At 42.3% G+C, this 21,417-nt stretch overlaps 1 protein-coding gene across 4 annotated transcripts in view; it reads right to left on the bottom strand.

Moving 5' to 3' along the window:
* Positions 1–21,417, bottom strand: part of RANBP17 (RAN binding protein 17) — a 232,729-nt gene that overhangs the window by 32,040 nt on the left and 179,272 nt on the right. For all 4 annotated transcript variants that reach the window (XM_079771004.1, XM_079771005.1, XM_079771006.1 and 1 more), the window contains 4 exons: positions 19,835–19,942; positions 17,172–17,254; positions 2,840–3,054; positions 712–850 (listed from right to left, as the gene is read on the bottom strand). In XM_079771004.1, the coding sequence (XP_079627130.1) occupies positions 712–850; positions 2,840–3,054; positions 17,172–17,254; positions 19,835–19,942 (545 nt within the window). The remainder of the gene's footprint in view (positions 1–711; positions 851–2,839; positions 3,055–17,171; positions 17,255–19,834; positions 19,943–21,417) is intronic.

Below are 21,417 nucleotides of genomic sequence, written 5' to 3'. Positions count from 1 at the left end.
ATGGCAGCACCAGGCACAGCGTAGGCGCCCATGGTCATATATTTAATAAGTGGCAGCACTGGAACTTAATTCCAAGTTCAGTGTTCTCTCCATAATGTCACTTTGTCAAGACACACTTGAGACCCTTGTTAAAATGCAGGTTCCAGGCCTAAGACCACATTTGGAGAACACAGTCACCTGCAACTAATTAAAAATCTTCAAGTATTACTATGATGTGAGATAAAAGAATGTCAAGCCAAACTGTAATAATAAAAGACAAGACATCAGTTTCTGTCCATGAAGGATTAACTGCTATGAGAATTTTCCCTTCTGCCATAAACAACTAGAAAACAGAACAAAATATATGAAACAACATTTTGCAATTACTGCACAACAAGTAGTACAGGACTGTGAAACCAGAGAGGAGGAAACAAATGAGGTAAAGCCTACACAAGTGCTCAAGCTTGCTCCCAAGGCAGTTCCAGGCTACAGGCGAGGAAGGGGGAAGCCAAATAAGTCAACGCATCTCACCGAGCTGAAGAGAAACAGCTGGAATGTGGGGAGGACGAGGCAGGTAGGACTTGTGGGGCAGAGTATTAGATTATAGTTATAGTCTTTCCGTTTGTGCACATAATCTTTCCCCCTTTTTCCCATGATCATCTGAATGAGCTCGTACATTAAGAGACCAGGTAAAGTTTTTCCTCTAGAAATAATGTTCTCCATGCTACTTACCAAGAGTAGTGAGCCCCTCTGAGATAGATGTGAGAACATACAGGAGCACTGGAGGCTCCAAGTTGGTGATGAAGCTCATGTGGTCCTGGGTGAGACATTCCAGGAGTGGGTAGTAAGACTGGCTCAGTTTCCGATATTGCTACAACACAGAGATACTGAATGTCAAGCCACAGAGAAGCAAAAGGCGTGTTACAGTCCAGGGGAAATTGCCATCTATAATATTGGAAATGGTAAACTTACTTAAACAAAATAAATATAAAAGAAATATATGAAACAAATGACATAATGATTCTCAATTCAGCATTTAAAGGGTTCTAATAGGAATCTCTTGATGTCCAGAAATCCTAACTTGAAGCTCCAGCATAGTATGTCATGTCAACTTTACCTTACATGACTAACACTTAAATGCAAGTAAAATCTCTACAGTATGGAATATAGAAGACGGAATTATTTTTCTGGACTAGAACATTGTAACACTGAATATTGCCTAACAATGGCTTGGCAACCCTTTTTTCTCTTTAACACAAAGAAATTTCCTATTATAATAGGATTTGGCATTACAGTCTTCTTTATTTACACACTGTCAACCCTTCTAACTAAACCATAATTTGGTAAATGGCTTAATATATACCATACACTACAGGTAAGAGATAAGCACCTGAGAAAGATACCTGGAAAAGCTGAAATAAAACTCAAACCAGTATCAAAAAAGTACACTCAAAAGAGAAGTAAGCCGGAGCAATATATCCTAAAGTGAGATTACAATCATGTCAGAAGAACTTTGTGGGTGCTTGTTAAAAATGCAGTTTTCTGATCCTCACTCCAGACTCACTAAGTGAAAAGAGGTCCCCAAATGGACATTTTAAATATATACACTAAGGGAGCCTGAGGTACCCTCAAATTGGAGGATTACTGAGTTAGAAGATTGCTTGTCTATTAGAAAAAGATCAGAGCCTTGGCTGGTGTTGTTCAGTGGTTAGAGTGCTAGCTTTTGCACCGAAGGGTCACAGGTTCAATTCCTAGTCAAGGGCATGTACCTGGGTTCGATCCCTGCCCCAGTTGGGGCGCATGGGGGAGCCAACCAATCGATGTGCTTCTCTCACATCGATGTTTTTCTCTCTCCCTTTCTCTCTCTCTAAAATATCAATGAGAAAAATATCCTTGAATGAGGATTAGCAAAAAAGAAAGAAAGGAAGGAAGAGATCAGAATGTCAAGGAGCATTTCTCACACAGGCTGACTGATGAAGACCCCCCCAGATCTTACTTGTCACCTTGGGTTGGGAGCAGGTGGAAAAGCCAAAACGAAGCCTGAGCATGAACTTGGCTGTGCTATGAAGCAATTACTGTAATCACACTGGGCGTGTATTAGCTTTTATTTAACCAGGCAGAAATGTTTTAAAAAAGTCTGATAGTGACACAGCTCAGTGGAGGAGCCTTGAATTTGAATCTCCAACAAGCACCGAGGTGATTCTGATGGGCCTCAAGGTTTGAAAACCACTGACATAAATCATAGGAACTAGATGGCGGAGTAGAAAAGGGACCTAGAGATCACTTTGTTAAATTCACTCCTTTTAAAGGTGAGGAAATGAAAGCCTGGAGAAATAGAGAAGGTGATTGATTCACGGTAAGTGACCAGTGAGTGGCAGGGTTGAGACTACACTAGGCTGTGCGGCTTCCAGGTCAGCTCTCTGTCCACCACCCAGACTATTAGTGGACATGCAGGCCAAACAGCAGGGGAAGCAGACAGGAGAATGGAAGGGGAAGAACCTGCAGCCAACCCTGCATTTTCTCCTGCGGAAACAGAGACCTTTGCTAAATTATAAGTATAGTTGTAAGCAATTAGGTGAAATTGCTAATTACATTTTCTCTAGGTGCAGAACCTGGAGCACTCTGGACCACTAATTTGCCAGAAGGTGGGAGCTGCAGTTTTCAAAATTGCACGTTTAATTATACCAATAGAGCTACCATAGTTGCTCAAAGTCTGTAAGCTAAATCAAGATGCTGTCCTAAAACGTAAAATGTCCTGGTGCTGTGCTACCTCCCTGGGCTTCATTAGCACCATTCCAAGCCTATAGGGGTGTTACTTCATGCTTCACACAAAAGATTCCCATGATGCGTGGTTGCTTACTAGCAAGTCACTGTGGGACACCGACAGCAGCATTTTGACAAAGGCCTGGAGTACATTGTCAAAATGGTTGTCCCCATACAACTTGAAGACGCCAAAGCTGACATAATTTCCACACAAGGCAGATTTGAGAGCCGAATAGCAGATGGAGATGCCCTTGAGTTTCATTGGATAAATCTGATCTTTTGAGAGGCTCCCGAGGGACAGGATCTGATTACCTGTTTTAGGGTAAAAGCAGAAAGAGAAAATGATATAAGTAGATACAATTCAAAGCAGTTACGAGGCAGGCTATTTCACATATTTGCTTTACTGCTTATGCTCACTTCCCTACTGTTGTTTCAAGAATTACACCATTCATGTAATGAAGATATAAACATAAGGCAGTTTACCTGGGAAACACAAATGGCCCAAGGAAAATCAATCAAGAGCATTAGGAAATATTTTCTATTTTTAGCTGGATGTATACAAAGATACATAAAAATTCATTGAGTTGTAGTCAAGATTAGTTCACTTTATGTACTTTAATATATGTTACCCATTCTTCAGTAAGTTGTTAAAAAAGTAGGAGTAAATGTAAATAACCAACTAAGTAAGTCAAGAGAAAAAAATAACCTAGACTGAGATATAAATTACTCTAAATTCTGGGGTGAATTTTCAACCCTTTTATATGAACTTGATCTTGAGTTACTTCACCGTTAGGACCCTCACAGGTTTGGTATATGAATTAAATGAAATGAGACACATAAGAGGTTCATGGCACAGCACACAATAAATGTTCCTTCCTTTTTCTCTTTAGATCCTTTTGCAGAAGATCTCAAGAGATGACTGCTTTAAAGACTATACTTAAATTCTAGGTTGACCATCAAAAGACAAAGAAATGTTTATACAATCACCTTAACATTTACAACCAACAATTTGTTTCTGAAATGTTTGCCAGTAAGGTATAGTACTAGGCAAAACCCAAGAATGCTTTTTCAAAAAATATAAAGTTGTACATGTTTCTTAGCTCTGCCTTTTCCTGTTCAAGAAAGTACTGCTTCTAAAATGGAAACTGAATGCAATTTACAAAATTTAGAGGTACACTGCTGTGATTTTGTACTGTGTCAACTTGGCTAAATAAGAATTAACTTTCCCAGAATCCATTTCCTGTATGGTTGTGGGCTAGAATTGGGTAAAACAGAAACTTGTTGAGATTTGGAAGGTTGAGGTGAAGTAGCCACAATTTTCTTCAGGCCATTGTGATCAGAAATGGTGAGAATAAGATGTAGAAATGCCACTGGTTTCAGTCTGTCCCTGCTCTTTCCTGCTGTGTCTAGAGCTACCAGCCCTGCTGACCAAGGATCCCAAGCTCACTGCCAAGTTCTTGGCAGCAAACTTGCAGAGCGGCAGCTATGCAGAGGCAGCAGTCTCTCACTGAGGTCCATGCCACGACACCAGCCCCCTCACCCCACCTCCTTTCATGTCCACTCCAGCAGCTGGGTGTGGGAAGCTTCTAGATTTTCCTGCCAGCTCCAACTTGTCCATCCATGTCATTGTTTCAGGAGGACTGATCAGTGATTTTTCTCCTTAACTTCCAACTCTCCCCACTATTTCCCCATCTTTGCCCAAGGCTGTACAAGGTCTAATAACTCCTGAAACAAATTTCCTGTTCCATAAGTATCACAGCGCTTGCTTCCCGTTTGAATCCTGACCTATCCTACCTAATAATAGACAAATATGCAAATTGACCACACCTCCGACACACCCACAAGCCACGCCCACCATCCAATCAGAGTGAGTGTGCAAATTAACCCAACCAAGTTGGCTACAGCCACAGAAAGCAAGGTTTCCTAGGTAACAGAGGAAGCCAAGCTTTCTGCCTGCCCTTGCCAGGCCTAAGCCTCCACTCAAGCTACAAAGTTTCAATTATAGAAGGTAAACAAATTCAAACAGAAATGGCGGCAGAACGGAGCTTGAGAGAGCAGGCCAGGGTTGCCGGCGGCAACAGGGGAAGCAAAGCTTTCTGCACACCCTGGCTGGGCCCACCCGCTTAAGGCAACAAAGTTTCAATTATAACCCTAACAGAAATGGCTGCCAGCCGCGGAGGGAGCCCCAGGCTTGGCTCCGCTCCAGGCTACAAAGTTTCAATTGTAGAAGGAAAATAAATTCCAGCTACCAGGGCCTCCGCTTGGGTCGCCAGGGGGCGTGGCCGGCCTGCAAACCACCACAGGCCCCTCGCTCAGGCCGCCCCATGCCCTAAGGGAACCCCACCCTGATCAGGGACACCCTTCAGGGCAAACCAGCTGGCCCCCACCCCTGTAACAGGCCTCTATCCTATCTAATAAAAGAGTAATATGCAGATTGATCATCACTGCAACACACAATATAGCTGCCCCCATGTGGTCAAAGATCCTGCCCCCATGTGGACACAAGATGGCCACCACAAGATGGCCAGCAGGAGAGGGCAGTTGGGAAGGACCAGGCCTGCAAGGGAGGGCAGTTGAGAGGGACCAGGCCTGCAAGGGAGGGCAGTTGGAGGTGATCAACCCTGCAGGAGAGGGCAGTTAGGGGTGACCAGGCCAGCAGAGGAGGGAAGTTGGGGGCAAACAGGCTGGCAGCGGAGTGGTTAGGGGGTGATCAGGCTGGCAGGCAGAAGCGGTTAGGGGCAATCAGGAAGGCAGGCAGGCAAGCAGTTGGGAGCCAGCAGTCCTGGATTGGGAGAGGGATGTCTGACTGCCCACCGGGATCGGGCCTAAACGGGCAGTTGGACATCCCTTGAGGGGTCCCAGATTGGAGAGGGTACAGGCTGGGCTGAGGGACAACCCCCCCTCCGTGCACAAATTTCGTGCACCGGGCCTCTAGTATGTTTGTCATGGTAACCACATGTGGACTAAGAGGTTAAGCATAAAACCACCCTGGGCTGTCCTGAAACATGTCCATATACAGGTTTTCTTCTGTGCGACCTCAGAAGTCCATGCAGCTTTGCTTATCATTTACACACATGAATGACAAAACCATTGTCCGGAATGCCGAAGCATACCTTGAAATTTACTCCATATACACTTCTACACCCTCTCATGATCTTATCCTAACTCGCCTTACAGATAGTGATTTCCACACAGATTCAATGCAATATGACAGCATTAACTTAACAGTTCCTGTGTGTGAGGTGCTGGGAAAAACAAATGAATGAAATAAAATCTCTGCTCTGATGGAGTTCAGTCTGGTGGAGGAAACAGATCTGTAAAGATAATTGCATGCAAGGTGACACATGCACAGAGATGTGTCAAGATGTATGGGAAGAGAAGAAACGGACTCTGCTTGGGCAGGAGAGCAGTGGGAAAAGACATCATAGAACAGGTTACTTCTCAAGGATCGGCTGCCGTTTCCCAGGTGAACTTGGAGGGAGAGGAGTGGATTCCAGGCAATGAAATGCACAGGTGTGGAGGGCTAAGAAAGCAGGGCAGTGCAGGACAGGACAGCTGTCAGCCACTGCTTTTCTACCTTTGCCTCAAATTCAATATAAACCAAGGTGGGCCTTTCCCCTCCCGCCTCTCCCAGGAAAGAAAGGCACTGTTACATGTGATGGGAAGAGCCAGAGTAACTGAGGAGTGGTGGTAGTTTATGCATTTTGGGTCATCTTTGGGGATCTTTTTATGCTAATGTCCTTCTGAGGGAAGTAAAGGTACTAAATTCTTCAGCACAAGGAGGAATAGGCAGACCAAGATCTCTGATGGGGGGAAATGACTGGCTAACTTATCAGCAAGAAGGATTAATTATTTAGAACCACAACGTTTACCTTCATGTTAAAGTTGCAATTTGGCACGCATGTCTCTTGGACTGTTTCAGACACATCTGTGTTAATTAAAACAGTGAATAGTATATGACCGTGCAAACGTAGAATGAGTAATACTTCTGAAATAGGAAACACTTATCTCATTGTGCTCAAGTGCCTCGGGGGCATTTCATGGTGGCTATAAAGACTATGGATACAAATGAGCAAACAAACAAAAACTCATAGACACAGAGAACAGTATGGTGGTTACCAGAGGGAAAGAGGGGGGCGGGAGTAGTAAAGGGTAAAGGGGGTCAAACATATGGTGCCTCTGGGTAGTAAATACACAATGCAATATACAGATATATTATAAAACTGAACACTTAAAATCTGTATCATTTTATTAACCAATGTCACCACAATAAATTTAATTAAAAAAAAAAAAGACTATGGAAGACAAGGCGTGGCTAAGTTGTCATTTATTGACTCTAATTCAGCTTTATTCAACAATACTTACTGAAATCGGAGGCCCTGCCCTCAAATAGCTTACAGCAGCGGTCGCCAAGCTTTCGGACCTCACGGACCACCGGTTGGCGACCACGGGCTTACAGTCTAGCAGTTACACTCACACTACTGTAAACAAACGTGACAGGGCTGCGGTTTGGTTCTGATGTTCACTATAGGTGCGACAACCCTGCTTGCCTTCCCTGCTCCATCCGGTGCCTGGAAAACCCCATCTCCTTCCTTCTCAGCACGTCCCTCTTGAGAGAAAGGCCTGTTACACTGACAGGCAGCTGGAGACGGAGGCACTGCCAGCCTGGCAGCCACTGCAGCCAGCAACAGTTGCCACGTTGGTACTATCGGAGCTGCACAAAGGGAAACCTGCAACCTTTTCCCACGGACTACATCTGCCATAACTGGGGGCAGGGAAGGAGGTGCCGGTACACCTTTGACATCAGACCTGGCTAAGATGGCTGTGGAGGCGAGACGCTGGGACTTGGGAGAAGAACACTGTGCACTGAACGGTTAACCTGGCCAGAGGCCACAGTGGGGGAATGGAGGCCCAATGCCAGGAACTGCCATTCTTCCTCTCGGACATGCTGCCCAGTAGACAAGATCTACTACTGAGGGGAATGAACTGGGAAATAAGCACAGAGGATGTCCAATACAGATAACTTGGCTTTTTAAAGTATTTTCCTCAGTATTAGTGTATATGAATGTTTGGGTTCCTCTTTTGTAACCTCTACTCTTTGTCCTCTGGGAAGCCTCTTTTGTTTGTTTGTTTGGTTGGTTTTTTGGTTAGCTTCTAGCACTCAGAAGTACTCTTCTAGACAACTCTCAAGATCTAGATTCAGAGAGGGATGTATATATAAAGAGGTGAAATCTCTTCGGTTTATCTGATATCTACTTTCAGATCTATTTAAAAAAAGTTTTTTTTTAATTGATTTCAGAGAGAGGAAGGGAGAGAGAAATAGAAAGATCAATGATGAGAAAGAATCATTGATTGGCTGCCTCCTGCAAGCCCCTTATTGGGAATTCAGCCTGCAACCCCAGCATGTGGCCTGACCAGGAATTGAACCCATGACATACTGGTTCATAGGTCGACCCTCAAACACTGAGCCACACCAGCCAAGCTATTTTTATTTACATTGTTTCCTCTGACACGCCCCTCCCCTGAGTGACTGAGTCCTTGAAGTTCTTCCCTTCTTCCCCACACTGACAGAGGAGCAACTCCCTCCACAGGCCTCCGCTGGAGAACTGGAGAACAAGAGAACATTCCAACTGAAGATAATTAAGTTCATAAACATGCAGTGATGAACCGGTGGGCTTCTGAGTCATTCTGACCTAGGCTTTGAGTCCTACATCTTCTCTTACTACCTGGGTGTCTGAGCAGATTATTATCCTCTGTAAGTCAGTTTCTTCATCTATAAGATGAGAATAACAACAGTCCCTATAACTCACAAGGCTCTTACTAGTATGTATGAGGAGCAAAGGAGACAGTGTATGTGAAGTGCTTACCCCAGTGCTCAGTAAAAGTCAACTACAACAGCACACAGCACGAGGGGTCATTTCTCTCTCCAGGCTAAGAGCCGTGAGTTCACACCTGGGGAGCCATGGCCTGGAAAGGAGGAGGAGGTGAAGCTGGGTGTGGGTGGTGTGCAATAATGTCACTTCCTTCTAGTACATAATTCAAAGTAAGGTCACCTCTTTATCTCTGACCGCCTTCCCTCTGTTCCTTCAATGGAGAAATGGCTCCAGGGGTCACAGTGTGGGTCTATGCCCCACATTCTACCAGTTCTTGGTGGCTTAACAGAAAAGTTAGGGGAAAAAAGGTACAAGGGATAAGGTACGATAGCAGTATGCTGTACCAGAAAGAACTAACAGTATGAACAATGCTATTTCCTGGCTTATAAAGCAATCCATTAAATTGATTTATCTTTTCTTTTTCCCTTTTAATCTCTAAAGTTTTAAAGTGAATTTGATGTTTCGCTGACAGCTCTCCAGGCTGTCTTCATTCATCATCAGAACGGCTACGAGGAGAGAACCGCTAGCTTGTCCTTACTTCAGGTCAATCTCCTCCACGGTCTCTCTGCAAACCAGCCATGGCCTCTGGACCTAAATAGTTTGGCATAGACCTGAAGCTGTAGAGACTGGAGAGGAATATATTTCCCTTTTAGACTGAAAAAGGTTAAAACGATGTAGTGTGGATAAGATTGTGGGAAGACTAAGAAAACTGTAGGAAATGTATATTAGTACAACCAGTCTAGAAGGCAATTTAGTAATATTTATTAAAAAGATAAAAATGTGTAAATCCACCTTTGGGAATATATTCTAATTCTAAATGTTCAATACCATATCCACCTACGGTATTTACTGGCAAATGCACTCACATACACTGTCTTCGGTAAAAGCCAACCCCTTAACATGTTCAACTAGCTCCCAACTCCTCTATGTGCTTCAGGACAAAGCACCAACAATATCCCCCTCTCTCTCCTATACAATTTTTTTTCTTTGCTATTATATCATCTTACAAATCATGCTGTTACCTCTTCCATTAAAAAAAATACAAAACTTTCTCTTGGCCTTACTTCCATGCAAAATATTCCTTCTTATAACAAAACCTCTCCAAAACTTGTCTATATTCACTACCATCATTTCTTCTCTGATTCTCTTCTAGACCCACTCCACTGGAAGTGCTCTTTTCAAGGTTCCCAATGGTCTTCTTGTTGCTAAGCATAATGGTTGACTCTTACCCCTCATCTTATTTGATCCATTAGCAGCTTTTGACATAGTTGACTTCAGGGGTCCTCAAACTTTTTAAACAGGGGGCCAGTTCACTGTCCCTCAGACTGTTGGAGGGCTGGACTATAGTTTAAAAAAAACTATGAACAAATTCCTATGCACACTGCACATATCTTATTTTGAAGTAAAAAAACGAAACGGCAAAAACACCCGCATGTGGCCCGCGGGCCGTAGTTTGAGGACGCCTGGCCTATCTCTTCTTCCTTGTCTTACACGACACACACTTTTCTGATTTTCTCTTACTTCAGTGTTGCTCCTTCTCATTCTGCTTTGTTCCTTTCTCCTCTTCTCCCTTTCTTCCTAACACTGGAGTACTCCAGGGATCAAACCTAGGTCACCACCCTGGTGACTGGTGATCTTATCTAGTTTCTCAGCTTTAAATACCATCTACGAGTCAATGACTCTCATATTTGCTTCTTGAGACCAGACCTTTCCTCCAAACTTCAGACCATATATCAACTCCATATTCATCCTCTCTACTTGGATGTCTAATCAACATCTCAAGCTCAACACGACTGATCCCTGCACACCCATCTCAGCCTTCCCCATCTCAGTTAATGGTAACTTCATCCTTCCAGCTGTTTATGCCAACATACCTTGACTACATTATTTCTCTCATACCTAATATCCAATCCACCAGAAAATTTGATTTGCTATACCTTTAAAATATATCCGGAATCTAACCAATTCCGCTGCTATCATTTTGGTCAAAGCCAATGTCAAACCAAGTAATTCCTCTGCTCAAAACATTCTAAAGTCCCTCTATTTCACTTGGAGTTAGCATCAAAGTCCTGACAATAGCCGAAAGGATGTGACATTAATGACACTGCTTTTATTATTTCTCTCCTTTTGGTTCACTCTGCTCCAGTTACTAATTCCCTTGCTGTTCTTCAGACACGCCAGACACACTCCTGCCTCCGGACCCAAAACCTGGTGTTCCCTCAGCCTGGAATGCTCTCCCCATAGATAACCCTACATAGAAACTCCCTCATTTACCACATGTCTTTGATCAAGTGTCATCTTCTCAATGAGGCCTACCTCGGTCACTTAATACAGCCACATGCTTCCCAATCCTCGGTACTCCTAATGCCCCATTAACCTGACGTGCTTTCTTCTTCTTCTTTTTTTATAGCACTTATTACTTTCTAACATCCTAAGTAATTTCTTTTCCAGTTTTGCTCAGTGATATATTCAAAGAGTCTGGAACAGCACCTGCTGCTCTCAATATATATTTGTTGAATGAGTGGAGCTAAAAAAGCTGAATGTACACAGTTGCTTATTGAAACATGGTGCATGATAGTAAAAAAATTACATGTTTATCAAATATTACATTTCTCAAAAACAGAATAATAAAGTATAGGAGGACCATAAAATGGAGTACTTTGCAGCTATTTAAAAAGACATGGTAGACAAACTATACTATAAGCCTCTACTAATCAAAATAGCATGGAACTGGCATAAAAACAGACATATAGATCAACAGAAAATAATAGAGAGCCCAAAAGTACACCCACACTTCAATGGTCAATTAATATTTGACAAAGGAAGCAAAAATATACAATAGGGTAAAGATAGTCTATCAATAAGTGGTGTTGGGAAAATTGGGACACATACGTGCAAAAAACCCCAAAAAACTAGACCACCTTCTTACACCATACACAAGAATAAACACAAAATGGATTAGAGTCATACTGTTAGACTTGAAACCATAAAAATCCTAGAAGAAAGCATAGGCAGTAAAATCTCGGATATTTCTTGCAGCAGTATTTTTTTCTGATGTATCTTCTCAGGCAAGGGAAAGAAAAGAAAAAAATAAGCAAATGGGACTATATCAAACTAAAAAGTTTTGCACAGCAAAGAAAACTATCAACAAAATGAAAAGACAACCCACTGAATGGGAGAACATATTCTCCAATAATACATCTGATAAGGGGTTAATATCCAAAAATTATAAAGAACTTCTAAAACTCAACACCAAAAAGTTAAACAATCCAATTAAAAAATGGGCAAAGGACCTGAACAGACACTTCTCCAAAGAGGACATACAAATGGCCAATAGATGTGTTGTGGCAAAGGGGACTCTAAGACTCGCAGCTTCTGACTTCACTGTGGAATGTATTCCTAAAGGCCTTGCTTTGTAAGCCACCTGATCCTTGGGATCCTCAAGGTGTTAATAATTTCATTATCTCACAAGACTTTTGTGAGCTTTACTCTACTATGTCATTCTATGTCCCCAACCAAGATTTTGATAAAATCTAAGGCCATATCTATGGTTCCTGACAATCTGTTTTCCAGAACTATTATTTCCTGGGGATATTTTATGAAGTCTCTAGTTATTTCAAGACCAATGCATTCTTTAGGTATCTTATTGCAATCATTTAAACATGAGTATACAATCATAAACCTTCATTCTTCCAACACTTCTACTAGCACATTCCAGTAATTTTCAAACTCTCTTATAAAATTTTTTGTTAAATAGGTGACCCCTTTTACAAACAAATCTAGTGCAACTATATAGCTGGGTGGTCTGGTTAAGGCGGCAGTAGGTCCCCACCCCTCCCCTCTCTGGAGGGCCTCTGTGGCACAGTCATAGATCTCTAGGGTTCTGCAGAACCCAGTTTGAAAACCACTGGTTTGTTATCTAGGTCACAGTAAGTAACAGTGGCGTGGACTTTACAAATTCCATTTATGCATATCATTAAGTCATACCTTAAATGCACCTGGAGCATACAATGCTAAAAAGAACCCTGCTGTCAATTATTGTGTATAATGAATAAGCATAGCTTGTTCTGTTCATTTTTAAAGTTCAGATTTCACGCTGAACTTAAATCAGGCACATAAGGAAGAAATAAAAGCAGTTCCATCTAGGCCAGACTTAGGAAAACAAACACTATTTCTCCCTTCTGTGCACTCTTCAACCAACAGATGTCACTAAAGATACCAGTACCCAGAGGCAAAGGGAAGAAAAGATTAGACAAATGGAAATTGAGCATAAAAAACATCCAGTTCTTAAAACTGAGAAGTAGGTTTCCAAAGTAATAACATTTATTACACTGCATGCAACACTTTAACCAAAAATTTAAGAAAGAAATTTCTTTTATTAAGTTGCTTGGGCTGAACGGATCACAGCACTAAGTTTTGAAATACACGTTCTTGAAGCAATTTAAAACTCATTAGAAATAATAGGCTTGGGCTAGTAGAAAATGTGGTAAAATTTAATCCTCATCCAAATGTTACCTGGGCTGTACGAACAGGAAATTGTTTTGTGCTACTGTGGCTAACCTCATTGCTGACCCCGAGCTGTAACGGCGAGAGCAGCTGAGAGCTGCAGCAAAATTAAAAACTTACATCAAAGTATATCATGACAGAATGCAGATAAATAAAACAGCATATCAAAAGTATTATTTTTCTGCCAGTCTCATTGAGCAGGGAGGTGGAGGTATCCCACAAAATAAGTAGCAAATCAGGTGCATTTGGAAATGAGTCTTCCCGCTCTGCACTCCCCCAGTCCCTAGCTACCAAATACTGCCCAGGAGAGGTGAGCAGAGAAAAAGCCCAGTGCGGATGGGGACAGAAGGGATCACAGAATGTTCTGGCCCTTTCCCTCCACGGGCTTCCCCTTCCTTCACCTTGGCTCACAAAGACATAAATAATGCTGGCTCTTGTGCCCTCCCAGTTCCTCTTTCCCTCACCTTCCAGACTCCTGGATGGCATCCTCATGGTCTCCCTCCAATGAGCATGTTAGAACCTCCAGAGGTAAAAGCATGGATAATAAAACATTACAGAAAGCAAAGATAGACAGGATCAGCCTGGCTGACGGGGTCAGCATGGGAATCAGTGAAGGTGGGAAACATTTTTCTATTATTCTATGTAAAGTGCACATGTAAAAGTCACTGGTGACAAAGTTGAAGGACTTTTCTCTATTGAGCCTTTGATTTCCCTTAAGTTTTAGGACAGAAATCGCCATACTTACAAGAACAGTGCTTCATCAGAAACAGCCAAGGTATAATCTTCCTTTGGCAACTCCCAAGTGGCAATAAGAAATATGAAGGCTATTGTCTCAAGTCACTCAGACTCTGATTCCAGTTCAGCTACGTCTAGCTTTGTAATATTTGGCAAATCGCTTAACCTCCATGAGCTTCAGTTTCTTCCTAACAATAATCATAGCAGCTAACTGTTCTAAGGGCTTTTCATGCATAATACAATTGAATCTTCACAACCACCTAATGAAGTAGGTATTATTTTCTCTGTTTAACAAGAAACTGAAGCAAAAGTGGCTAAGCAACTTAATCAAATCCCAATGACTAGTGAGTGGCAGACTTGAAGATTCAATGAGCTAACGTCTGATAAATGGCCTAGGATAGGAGTGGGCACATAATAGCTGATTTAAAAAATGGAAGTTACCATTGTTATTAGTCCAAACAGAGAAGCAGAGCCTTAGCCTAATCTCCTAGTTTTTTTTTTCCGGGTAAGCAAACACCTCACTTCTCCAGAATGCTTTGAGGGTCTTTTCTCTCTTCCATTCCACCTCCTCTCTCTTCTTCCTTCCCTTCCTGTTTCCCTCTGTCTCCTCTTGTTCTTCCTCCGAAGCAATCCTTACATAGTTGTCTTTCTCAATTTTTGCTGTGACGCCTTCTTCTCTGTCAGACAACCTGAGAGCGACTGGACAGCTTTGGAGCCCACAGATTTGGCACTGTTTTGAGGTTCCCTATCATCACTCCCTGGACACACTCTGTTCTAGAGATCCAGTAACACTGTCAGAGGAAGATGCCACTGCCCTTACCAGCCCAGCTGCAGTAATGAATAAGCCTCAGAGGAAAAAGGACACTTAGTGCAAGAACCTGGGCGAAAGGTACAACTGTGATTTGTAATAGGAAGCTAATATTTGTATAGCTAAAGCTCTATTGACGACTAAGAAATTCTTATATGTACATTACTTCATAATGGAAAACACTACTTCCTGTTAAAAGTAAGGAAACAGAAACTCAGCACTTGTTACAGGCAGAAGGAAGCTGAGCAGTGTGGTCCGAGTAGGAGGCATCCCTGCACAAGAATGTGGCCTGTGATATGGTCAGTGAACCCCTGTCCAAAGCAAGCGGGCTCTGTGAGTGCGAGGAACAGTGTTGGATCAAGGAGAGGCATTTCAGCGAGTGCCTCTTCTATGTCACAGCCCATGCCAAGCTCTTTCCTCAGAGTACCTCCATTAACTGCCTTTCATCCTGACTAGATGAGTAGGTCAGTAGGTGCTGTTCATTACAGCCCTCTGTATTGCACTTGCAGGTTCAGTCAACTGGGATCTAAAACTGGGAAGCCCTTGCTGGTTTGGCTCAGTGGATAAGAGTGTCAGCATGTGGACTGAAGGGTTCCAGGTTCAATTCCAGTCAAGGGCACATGCCCGGGTTGTGGGCTCAATCCCCAGTTGGGGTGTGCAGGAGGCGGCCGATCAATGATTCTCTCATCATTGATGTTTCTCTCTCTCTCTCCCTCTCCCTTCCTCTCTGAAATCAATAAAAATTCATTATAACAACTGAGGAAAAAGTCCCAGAAATTCCAAATTGCAAAGCTTGAATTTGCCACACACCGAGCTCTACTTTGAATCCATGAATGAAGTGATGTGCAGGCCACCCTGCTGTAGCCTATCTACAAATCCTACGTAGGCTATACACAAATCCTATGCCAATTTATACAAGGGATTTGAGAGTCAGTGGGTGTTAGTATCCGAGGGGGTCCTGGGACCAGTTCCCTGAGATACAGAGCGACAATAGGATTCCTAATTTTATAGTATATGAGAAAACCAGGCACAAAAACGTATAGTGTCTTACTGAAGGTCATGGAGTTAGTAAGGGTTGGTACTCAGATATTGTAATCTCCAAGATTATGCTTTTTCTAAGATATCATGCTTTGGGAAAAGGTCCAGACATACATCTCTGTATAACAAGACATAGAAAGGAACTGGACATGCACGGAAGTGTGGTACAGTATTGAGAACACTTTAAAGGGGGTCCATTTTAACCTTTTAGGAAGCAAAGCGTTTCTACTTTCTATGATTCCAATGTGTCCATTTTCAAGGGTTGCAAAAGCTGAGGCAAAAACAGTTGTGGGCAGAGATGAAAATAAGAGAGCGCAAGTCTTTAATGAGGTGATATATCTATAGTTTCCATATAATTACAGTCTCCAACTCTAAATATCAACTGTACAATTAAAACGAAGCATTTTAACAGAGGCCTACAATGCATACAGATCAGAACCCAGAATATATTCTGAATCAATGTAAAACACTTTTAAGAAAATGGTTTTTTGCCTTTTAAAAAAATGGGCTTTTACTTAAAAAAAAAAAAAAAGTCATACACTTTTAATGGTTGCTCTCCCCCCGCCCCCTCCACCCCCCCAAACCCCCCCCCACAAAATAAAGAAGCTCTATGGATTTTGTAAAATTTGTTTCTAGGAACTCAAAAAGATGCATGAGAATCACAGGCAATTTTTGAGAGCAGATGTACTGGAGTTGGCTACTGATTTGGGAAAGTAAGAAAACACAGGCCACAAAGAAGAGCAGAGTACAGAGCACACAGGACAGGACACAGCTGGTCCAGAGCGGGCACTGCTGGGGCCCAGCCCGTGCTGGTGTTCAGTCAGGGCTCCACACCAGAGCACAGAGGATTCTCACACCCCGCCCCCCGCCCCCCGCCCCCCGCCGCGGCTATAGAAAGGTCCCAGAGTTCAGAATTTCACTGATGAAGCTGTCAGAATTGGTAAGTATTAGGGTTTAGGGTCGTTCTAAGGCCCAATTCTAGCAGCTTACCAAGTTTGAATAGGACAGTCTTTACTACTGAACTCTGATTCCAGGGGTGTAGTGCCCACAGTCCCTATAGCACAGTACTTACTGCTCTTCACCAGGATATTCTCTCAAAATGCAGTGCTGGTGACACACTGGTCTAGGCATTCCTTCACCCAAGACAACCAAGTCCCTGACAGAACTTTCAGCAATTTCAAATATGCTGTAACTTTTCAATATTCTACCTAGTGCATTCCCTTTGCCTACTGACACTGCAGTTTTCCCCAAAAGAAATTCATCAAGGTGGTCAGGAATGATATGTAGTCAGAGGCATGCTGCTTACTTCTCCTGATGCCAATATATAGCTACCTGGCTTTTTGCACTCCTATTACCCACTTCACAAATGCATACAGATATGAAGTTCAAAATAACAAAATAACAAACATCTTTCTTTCCTCCAAAGAGATAAAGTTATATTGCAGACAAATATGGAGAGAGATACTCACCGTAAGTGCAAATCATTTTACTAGCTTCTCTGAAGAGAAGGATTCCATTAGGAGACGATACATCAAAATTCAAACGCTGGGATCTAAGAAATATAGCAAAAATTAGACTATCTGTGCAGATAAAGAAACCAAATCCAGGTTTAAAATGCACAGCATTTCCATTTATTAGAAGTAGCGGCAGTACAATTATCTGTTTGAAAGCGCCATTCCATTAATACATATGCTAATTTTCTCACTACAAAGATACTAGGATAATCATGGAAAATTATTTTCACTTATTTGCTGAATCTAAGAATTCACTTTTTACCTGTCCAAACAATATCCTGACATCCTCTATTACAAACCTCTTACCCTTCTCCTTCCATGCAAAGTGGCTGATAGATAATAACAGAAGCCCCAGGTGTGTAAGTGTAAGTTTATATAGATCCTTGGATAGAGATTTACATTTGAGATTTCTTGTTGTATCCAATACTCATTTTAAAAACAAATTCTAAAGTGACAGGAAACCCAGGTACCTTTAGTACTGCACACATGCACAATGCTTCATCTGCTACTTCAAGCACATTTCACACACATGAAATTACATACAGACTATAGTTCCCACTGCACACAGCCCACGTAAAGAAGACCTCACCCCAGAGGTTCCAAATGAGGGCAGTTCTGCCTCCCTGGTTCCTGATAGGTGGGAGAACCGTGGGACAGAGCAAAGGACGCGCCGTCCTGATACAATATTTGCTTTTTAACACACTCTGGCTTTAGGTGGCTCCGATATGCCTTGCTCCTGTGCTTTTGAGAAATGACATCTTTCTAAAAGGATTAGCAAAAATATGAAACCAGCTCAAAGAAATATCATAAAGCAAAGACATTTGCCAAAGTACTGTTAGCCAGGAATAGAATGAATTCTTGCTTTTCTATGCTTTTTCAAAATGCTTTAGAATGAAGTTCAATGATAACTTATTATTGTGGAACCTTTGATTGTTGGTATATAATTTCTGAATAAAAAAAGAAATGTAGAGACATAATTCACATTCAATTATAGAGAAACAGACAAGGTAACATATTTTCTGAGATTACAGATTTTCACTAGGTAGTTGTTAAAACAACTGTGCTAGATATAAATGACCTGCCTATGGCTGATAGAAAATACTTCACAATATATAATGCAATGCTTCTTCCTTTAGTATAACATGTTTATCAGTAATATCTAGTATCAATTATCTGGTTGAAAAAATTATAATTGAATAAAAACTAAATTTCTGATCTAAAACACAGAGCTACTTTTCCTTTAGTATTTAAGCCACCTATGAGAATGGTTAAAAACAAAAACAGCTTTCAAAAGAATACTCACATTTATTTCTTTGCCAGGTCTTTTTCCACCCCTTGTTTAAAATTTTTTAAAAATTATTGCTATGAAATCTCAGCACCAGAGATAAAATTAGAGCGGCAATCCATACTCTTGTCTGAATATCTCCCTTCCAGCACACGGATTACAAAGAGGAACTGATGAGACAGGATGGCTAAGTGACAGATAATTTGGTGCTAAGCCATATTCACAATGACATGTTTTAAAGAGGTAAACCAATGAGCTTATTGCAGTCTTTCTCTTTTGGCTACATCTTTGTTAATATTTATCTGCAGAGTTATTGAATCTCTGCTGGTCTATGCAAATTATAAGGTGACACAGGCAATTTTTGGGAAGTGTTGTAGTTGCTGTTTAAATGAAAAAATTGAGGGCATAAATCACCCATATACATGCATCTTATTCCTAAGAGGAAGAAGGATAACTTAGAAATCAAAGCCAGGACAATCCCCAGGGCTCCTGCAACAAACTATAGCTTGAACTGTCCTGGAACTCTGTCCCTTATCCATAAAATGAAGCATCTCAATTCAGAGACCTCAAAACTTTTTTCCTGCTTTAAAATTCTACAGAATTGAAGTTAAGCAGTGAAACAGTTAAAATACCTGCCCTTCTTCCATTTTGTGTCTTGGCTTATTTTAAACAAGGGTGGCTGTCTCTCTTTCTAAAGGACTCAGCCTTATGTCTCTAACTAGTGGCCCGGTGCACAAAATTTGTGCACGGCGGGGGGGGGGTGTCCCTCAGCCCGGCCTGCACCCTCTCCAATCTGGGACCCCTCAGGGGATGTCCGACTGCCGGTTTAGGCCCAATCGCTGGGCCTAAACCGATCCCTGGGCCTAAACCGGCAGTCAGACATCCGTCTCGCTATCTGGGACCGCTGGCTCCTAACCACTCACCTGCCTGCCTGCCTGATCGCCCCTAACCACTCTGCCTGCCGGCCTGCTCACCCCCAACTGTCCCCCCGCCAGCCTTCTCACCCCCAACTGCCCCCCTTGCTGGCCTGATTGCCCCCAACTCCCCCCCCACACACACACCAGCCTGATCACCCCCAACTGCCCTCCCTTCCTGGCCTGATCACCCCTAACTGCCTCTGCCTCGGTCCTGCCACCGGAAGGACGTCTGGAAGGTCTCCTAGTCTAATTGGCATATTACCCTTTTATTATTATAGATTCTATTGCTATTACTGATTATCTGGTTTTGGTTCCTGGGTTCTTGCTAAGCCTTGATTATACACACATAAGGCAATAAATTCTGATGTCTGGAGACTGCTACCAAATAGATTTTCACTCTCCATCCCACCTCTTACCTGTTTTGCATCAGTTCTGCCAAGAGCTTTAAGATGGGAGTGGTACATGCTGGCTCTCCATACCACTGCTCAACAGCCCTCTGCAGAATGGGAAGATATGTTGGGTACCTTTTATAAAGCCTGTTAAAGAACTTAAGTGTCAAAAGAAAGATTGTTCCTGAAAGTTAGTGTCCCTTAAAAGGAAAATGGATTTAGTTAATAGGATAAAAACATATTTTAATTGTTATTATAAGAGTTTCTTGGGTTTCAAACTACTTAAGGAATAAGTAGCTCATTATGAATTTTAAAAAATACATAAAAGTAGAGGGGAAACAGTAATAATAAAATCACTTTATCTCACAGCTTAGAGATTACATACATTCTTTCTTTTTTAAAAAAATATATTTTATTGATTTTTTACAGAGAGGAAGAGAGATAGAGAGTTAGAAACATCGATCAGCTGCCTCCTGCACACCTCCTACTGGAGGATGTGCCCGCAACCAAGGTACATGCCCTTGACCAGAATCGAACCTGGGACCTTTCAGTCCACAGGCCGATGCTCTATCCACTGAGCCAAACCGGTTAGGGCAATTCTTTCTTTCTTTTAAGTTGTTGACCTGCTCTGCTTGGACTCACTGTAACTCCAAGGAACACTGGGGATGTTAGTCTGAAGAAAACCTTTGGGTAACTTTTCATCTACTCAGTGTCGCTAAAAGGTAGTCCATGTACATACACCCAAGGAGAAATTCTCAAACGTCCTCACCAACCAAGGAGTTTATGCCTCTGATGAGTCAATGACCAAGACCATCAGAACCTGGAAAACTGACAGCTCCAATAGCTCTAACCCACAACTGGCCTCCTCCTTGCCAAATGGACACATAAAGATCAAATTAAGGTCTAAAACTGCAGCAGGAAAAAACCTCTTACTATGCCCTGCCTTCATTTCCTTTTTCTTTTCCTAATCCCCAAGTCTCTCTCGTTCTGAGGTTTTCCAATGTACTTGTCTCTCTGTTGCAGATGAAAAGTGCTGAACTGAATCATTTGGTGGTGGTCCTTTTCTGTGTGATATGGGTAGAGATCTCCCTGGTGAAAAAAATGGCAATCTTCTTCCTGCTCTTAGAATAAATGTCAAATTCCTTAGCATAGCACACAAGACCCTTTAAGATGTGGGCTCTGACTACATTCAGTTTCGTTTCCTAGTACTCCTACCCGATCTAGGTTCAGCCATTCTTAATTCCCTGCAAATCCACTGATGCCAACTCTCTGTCTCCATTCCTCTATGCCAGTGTTCCACTGAGACCGTAAGAGCACAAATGCAGTGATCACCGGGGAGGAAGCATCTGAAAGGCCCATCGGAAAACGGGAAAGACACAAATCGCAGGATCTAAGAATATCGTAAGCTCACACAAGGCCCTTTGCAAGGCAGTCTGAGGGCATTAGGACCATCCTATTTTTCAGAGCATATTGCATTCACTATGGGATAAAGCTGGGGGACATGAGGGGATGCTCCTTTTGCTGTGTGGAATGAGAGTGGTGCCAGTTCTAATATGCTTCTGACAGAGGTGACTGCCACAGAGAAAATGAGTGATGTTGGGAAGCAGAGG

Source organism: Cnephaeus nilssonii, assembly GCF_951640355.1.
Source record: "Cnephaeus nilssonii genome assembly, chromosome: 5".
Classification (NCBI taxonomy): Eukaryota; Metazoa; Chordata; class Mammalia; order Chiroptera; family Vespertilionidae; genus Cnephaeus; species Cnephaeus nilssonii.
Note: the sequence above shows the minus strand (reverse complement) of the source record. Positions and strands in the feature narration are given on the sequence as shown.